This window comes from Sinocyclocheilus rhinocerous, unplaced genomic scaffold (genome assembly GCF_001515625.1).
Source record: "Sinocyclocheilus rhinocerous isolate Xijiao unplaced genomic scaffold, SAMN03320098_v1.1 scaffold852, whole genome shotgun sequence".
In the NCBI taxonomy this organism is placed as follows: Eukaryota; Metazoa; Chordata; class Actinopteri; order Cypriniformes; family Cyprinidae; genus Sinocyclocheilus; species Sinocyclocheilus rhinocerous.
This window is the reverse complement of record NW_015626422.1, coordinates 716,041-722,873: the sequence shown is the minus strand read 5'-3', so window position 1 is coordinate 722,873 and position 6,833 is coordinate 716,041. Positions and strand designations below refer to the sequence as shown.

Genomic DNA, 6,833 nt, shown 5'->3' with positions numbered 1-6,833 from the left:
CTCACTCACACACACTCACACTCACTCACACACACACACACACACGCGCTCTCTCTCTCTCTCGATGTGAAGATCACTGTAGGAACACACGTGTGTGTGATTTGAGTTTGACGGTTAGTTTTTTCGTATGTTTGACAGATATTGAAGATCTGCCTCCTGCCGTTCAGGAGAAGCTCTTTGATGAAATCCTCGACCGTGACGTTCAGAAGGGTGAGACGTGAGCCGCTAGTGCATTACAGCAGCACGTGTGTCCGTGTGCTGACCGTGTGTGTGTGTGTGTGTGTGTGCAGAGCTGGAGGAGGAGTCTGCGGTCATTAACTGGTCTCTGGAGCTGGGCACGCGTCTGGACAGCCGTCTGTACGCTCTGTGGAACCGCACCGCTGGAGACTGTCTGCTGGACTCCGTTCTACAGGCCACATGGGGCATCTATGATAAAGACTCTGTGCTGAGAAAAGCTCTCCATGACTGTTTACACGACTGCTCTCACTGGTGAGACACACACATGCAGGATCTGATTGTGAAGTGTCTTCATGTGCACAACATGGACAGATTCTCTTGCTGTATCATTTTTGGATCCATATTTATGTGTGTGTGTGCAGGTTCTACTCACGCTGGAAGGAGTGGGAATCGTGGTATTCTCAGAGTTTTGGGCTTCATTTCTCTCTGAGAGAAGAACACTCTCTCTCTCACACACACACACACACACACACAAACATATATATACAAACATGCACACACACACACACACATATATATACAAACATACACACACACTCACACTCACACGCACACACACTCACACTCACACTCACTCACACACACACACACACACATATATATACAAACATACCCACACACACAAACTCAAACTCACACACACTCACTCACTCACTCACTCACACACTCACACACACACACACATATATATACAAACATACCCACACACACAAACTCACACTCACACTCACTCACTCACTCACTCTCTCACTCACTCACTCACTCACTCACTCTCTCACTCACTCTCTCTCTCTCTCACACTCACACTCACACACACACATCGCCTGCAAGCTGTGACATCGATATGAATAAAACAGGAACAAAAACTTTATTGACTTAAATTTTATTCAATTTGTTTATAAAACATTCGTCACCGAAATGCCGGGAACAAACAAACATGGCCACGTTTAGCATGAGAATCCAACTCTATAACAGTGTAAATAATCAGAATGCATGAATTCATGCTTTGAATGTTCTTGAATCACGTTGAATCAGGTCAATCTTCCTGTTTTCTGTCACTGCAGCCCGGGGCGAGTTTGGAGCAGACTCATATATTTGTTCTGGCTCATATCCTGCGGCGGCCCATCATCGTTTACGGAGTGAAGTATTACAAGAGTTTTCGTGGGGAAACTTTAGGCTACACTCGATTTCAAGGTGAGGCGATCACAAGAGCTCTTTATTGTCACATGGACAGCAGGAGTGTGGCTCACCTGTGTGTGTGTGTGTGTGTCTGTCTGTGTGTGTGTGTGTGTGTGTCTGTGTGTGTGTGTGTCTGTCTGTGTGTGTATCATGTAGTCGATGCTTTGAATGTTCATGGTCAATCTCCCTGTTTTCTGTCACTGTAGCCCGGGGCGAGTTTGGAGCAGACTCATATATTTGTTCTGGCTCATATCCTGCGGCGGCCCATCATCGTTTACGGAGTGAAGTATTACAAGAGTTTTCGTGGGGAAACTTTAGGCTACACTCGATTTCAAGGTGAGGCGATCACAAGAGCTCTTTATTGTCACATGGACAGCAGGAGTGTGGCTCACCTGTGTGTGTGTGTGTGTGTCTGTCTGTGTGTGTGTGTGTGTGTGTGTGTGCAGGTGTTTACCTGCCGTTGCTATGGGAACAGAGCTTCTGCTGGAAAAGTCCCATCGCTCTTGGTTACACGAGAGGTCACTTCTCTGCTCTGGTTGGCATGGAAACCGACGGCTACGATAATCGCGGCGCAGGCGCCAACCTCAACACTGACGATGACATCACCGTGACCTTCCTGCCGCTGGTGGACAGTGAGAGGAAGCTACTGCAGATCCACTTCCTGTCAGCACAAGAGGTGAACACACACACACACACACACACACACTGGTCAAACAGTATTCACATGTGCGTTCATGCATTTTGCAGATGCTTTTATCCATAAGTGACTTGCATTGCATTTCAGCAAAAAGATATAAAACCCTGATGGACAAGGTTGTGTAAACGGTTAGTGTTGCGATCACTCAGTATCTCTAAATGTGCTTTAAACTGTCCTCGATGGAGCGAGGTTCGCTTGTGACTCAGAACAAGTGATCAGTCACATCATTCTGGGCTTGGGATGTGCATACGCAGGATTGAAAGCCTTTCATACGAATACTACGATAGTTTTCTGCAATAAAACATAATTAATAGTTAGCATATTTATTTGTTTTATTATATCTGTCAAGCCTTTTGTCATTAAAATGAGAAAGCTGTTTAGAGTGTGTAGATATATTTATGTAGTAATAGCTACCACACATGCATTATGCATTAGAATTTAAGATTATAATTAGTAATTACACTTTTTTTTAAATTAATATTTTACCAGATGTAGCAGTAACACATATATACATGCATATATGTATAAAATATTTTATGTATTAACTAGGGGTGTGTGATATATATCGTCTGCGATAATATCGTAATTGTTGTTTTAATGATGTGCAATTATCGAGTATTTTGCAAAAACCACGTACAGAGTGCACACATACATTACGAGAAGTCTAGACTAGAGCGAGAGCGCATTTAGAGTGCGTTCTTTCACTGATTCAGTCTAATAAAGTGCATTTAGAATGATCACAAAATTCAAGATATGGGGACAGAAAATGTATATATTTATATAATTTCATATAGTTAATCAATATCAAGAGTGCCGTTTTTTCTCTCCAAAAGTTACCATGATTATAAATGTGATATTGATTTTTTACAGCAGTTCAAAAAACAAGAAGTTAATTAAGAGACTTACTTTTTAGACACCATATTGCTGGTTTTTGCACAAAAATAATTCCAAACACAGCCACAGCACTGTTCTGCTCTCTGAGCAACATGATAGTGATTCGTTCCTGAATGAATCAACCGTTTAAATGATTCGGTTCAGTCGCAATGACTCACTTATGAACAGTGACTTGCTGCCACCTACTGGCGGTTTTAATTTCACATTTAAAGTTTTTTTTATTATTTAACCCTTTGACATGTACGATCACACCGGTGTGATTAGAACTTTCAGTGCGTCACGTCATCAACTGCTGAATTTAAATCCGCTTTCGCGCTTTGCCTGGCGCATAGCCAGATCGGACGCGCAGAGCGCTTGTCATATTATCACAAATATTCATTGTTTTCAACCATATACTACTTATTTTAGGTTTCAGACGTTTAAATACACATAAGTACTAGCAAAACCATACATTTACAGTTTGTAAAATGCACGCTGATGTCTATGGAAACGGCAATAATGATCCTTACAAATATAATCTGACGACATGTTTTTATTGATATCATATACAGATTGTGTAGGTAACTATACAGTTTACTCTGCTCTTCTCCCAATTTACCGGAGACCTAATTTAAGGTGTTTCGGGAGGAGAGGATGAATTTGCGTGTTGTAAATCCCACAGCTCGGATTCAGTGCGAACTAACATGGCGGCGCCCATCACCCGGTATAGATAAACTAACACGGTCGATATAAAACTGTGTTTAAACTACCAAATAGATTTAATTGCACATATTTCAGAATCGGAATATCAGATATTTCATAAGATGGTGAGCATGTTTGTGAATATTTTGAATAAAACAGGAAAAACGAAATAAAAGCGATCCATGTGTCATACAGATCTATTGTGGCTGCGTTGTGTCACATGACAAGCATGACGCGTCGCCATGGAAACAATAAGGCGATACATTTAAAAATAACGGTCGCCTAAAAAAAACTCACGCTGGGGGCTCCGCTAGAATATTTTAAACTCACGTGCGAAAGGGTTAAATAATTTCAAATAACAGTTTTCAACGTTTTATGTTTAATATATCAAAACATTATTTCTGCATTTGTAACCGCAGGTTAAGTGTATTTATGTTCTGCATTAAACACATCTAATGCCACTTCAGACGCAGCTTCTGTGTTTCCTCTGCGCTGCAAAGATTAATTTTGTCAATACTGATTTCATTTGCTTGTTAACAGCCCAAGTGTCTTATTCTAATTCACTGATTAAATGTAAGAATTTGACTCAAAAAAAAAAAAAAACTTTTAGAAAAAGGGCTTTATAAAGGTTAAAAAAAAGGCCCATAAAAGGTAAAAATCTATTTAAACTTATTGGAAAAGATTAATTTATATCACTGCTGTGAACTGACCACACACAGAATATGAAATATATATCAAAAACTTTGAGTCAGCTGTCCACGGCAGTCCTTAAGGTACCAGCACAATAACACACTCAGCAAAATATCGTCTAATTATCGTTATCGATAAAATCCCAGAAAATATCGAGATATTATTTTTTGTCAATATCACACACCCCTAGTATGAACCATATTTAAGCAGTGTGTAATTAACAACTTAATGAGGGAGATACTCTAAACTGATCAAAATAAAAACCTGCTGGTATGAGATATTGGCAAAAAAGCTGCGGTATCGTTATTGTTATTGGACATGAAAAAGCAGTATGGAGCATCCCTCATTTCAGTTATACACAGTTTATTCCAGATTTTTCCATTTCACAGGAATCAAACCCGTGATTTATGTAGTGACGTCGGCAACTCCGGGCATGTGACTGAAAGCATGAATCTTATTGGTTGTCCACCTGTGTTTGCAGCGATCAGGGCTTTAGACTGACGGCTGATGTGTGTGTGTGTGTCTCTCTGTGTGTGTGTGTGTGTGTCTGTGTGAGCAGCAGACGCAGACATCACCCGCTCATCACGCAGATGCTGGAGAAGTGGCTTGATGGGTACCGGCAGATGCCCCCGTGTCCCACGCTCTCCGACGGCGAGGATGAGGAGGACGACGAAGACGAGTGACCCCCTGAAACCATTTCAACACTGTTCCACACACGCCCTCTTTCCCAGAATGCAATGCGACCACCCCCACGGGCTGAAAATCTTTGTGTTTAGTCAAATTAATTTTGTTTTTTTGAATTTCTCTCCAGCGAAACTGTACGTTTGTATCCACCGTATGTAATCGTGCTGCATGTGGCTCTTTAAACATGGAATGATGAGAATAAAAGTGTATTAAACGAACACTTCCACAAAGCACATGTTCTTTAGAGGATTTGAATCTGATCGCAGGAATCAGAGTTTATGATTTAACTGGCACTAAACGATTCAGTATGAAGACGTGCACATTTCTCACCAGTGTTTGTGTTTGCTTCTGTTCTTTCTCTCGCTCTGTTGTTGATTTGATTGTATTTATTTATGTCTTTCCTCTCTCTCTCTCACTGGATACTGAGCCTCGTGTTAACAGACGCCAGACTCGTACTGTGAGGAGAGTCATGAAGAGTTTACTGACATGTTGAACCTGTACCTCATTTGTGATGTCAGGTGATTCTGAACAAGAGGAGAGCGAATCACACGGCTTTAACATTAAACTAGAAACACGTCTGCTCTCTCATCTTCTGTCTGCCTCGTTATTTCCTCTGCAGCCGCCAGATAGTTGCAGCAGAACTATTAGTCCACAGAAATAATAAACATCTTACTTAAGGATTCTTACAATGATGGGCCACTTCATATTTTGTAAGCAAGGAAAAAACAGTTTTTTGGTCTACTTTGCTTCAAGTTTTTTTCCTCCTATCTATATTTTGAAGGGTATTACTGAGGGATTTGTTCATTTGTATTATATTTTATTCTTAACATCTATTTGTTTTCTGTCTGTTGACAGTATTATATGTGTTAAAAAGAGAAATCCAAAATCCCCTCATACGTCTACAAAATGAACCTGGCTTTATCCAATGTAACTTATAATAACTTGTAATACAATTTTTTTTTGGAATTCTTAATATAATCAGTGAACTGGGGAAGTATGGTGATATATATTAGTTTTTTTTAATTAACCCTATTTACCTGGGTGTATTTTTGTCCCACAATTACTCAACATATATTTCGAGTTCATCAATAGTTCACTAAATCAATAAAAAAAGTTCACTGTATCTCACTAAAACTCCCCCGGGCATTGTAATTTTTGTGTATTATTCTCAATAGTGGTTTTCATTACTCTAATACATTTTAAAATGGAGATAAAATTCAAGGTTGTACAACAAATGCATGATGTTGTTCGTTAAAGAGTCGGTACATTTGAACAAATCGTTAGGAATGAATCGTTCTGGTTTGCTGCTGTTAACTGCGCATGCGCCGAGAGGCACGGAGGAAAATGTGTTTCTCGTCGATTTAACCTTAAATCTCACTTTAGACTGGAATTTTTTTATGATGTAATGTTTTCAAAACTTTCTCACGAACACAGATTTTCAATCATTCCCAAAACAGTATAACATTAAATCTACTATACATACACGTGTAATATATGTTTTATGATGATCCGTTCTGTTTAATAACGTCTCTCTCTCTCGAGTGAATGTGCAGTATCTATTGACTACTTCAGAAAGTACGTTTTTGTACTTAAATATGAAACTGAAGCACAGAATCTTTCAGAACATGACTGAAATAATGGTCACGTTTCGCTTTTATTGTGAATCTAACAGTACTTTGTGTGTTTACACGTGTTTGGCCAGCAGATGTCCTCAGATCCTTCAGAACAGTGAATCATTCAGTAAAGCATCGGTTCAGTTGACTCAAAGTGA

The 6,833-nt window shown here is 39.8% G+C and overlaps 1 protein-coding gene across 1 annotated transcript in view; it reads left to right on the top strand.

Moving 5' to 3' along the window:
- Positions 1-5,650, top strand: part of zranb1a (zinc finger, RAN-binding domain containing 1a) — an 11,498-nt gene extending 5,848 nt beyond the window's left edge. Inside the window, exons 5-11 of the mRNA XM_016521520.1 lie at positions 139-210; positions 291-489; positions 600-679; positions 1,261-1,431; positions 1,863-2,092; positions 3,344-3,363; positions 4,860-5,650. Of these exons, the coding sequence (XP_016377006.1) occupies positions 139-210; positions 291-489; positions 600-679; positions 1,261-1,431; positions 1,863-2,092; positions 3,344-3,363; positions 4,860-5,061 (974 nt within the window). The 3' untranslated portion in view covers positions 5,062-5,650. The remainder of the gene's footprint in view (positions 1-138; positions 211-290; positions 490-599; positions 680-1,260; positions 1,432-1,862; positions 2,093-3,343; positions 3,364-4,859) is intronic.
- Positions 5,651-6,833: the final 1,183 nt, after the last annotated feature.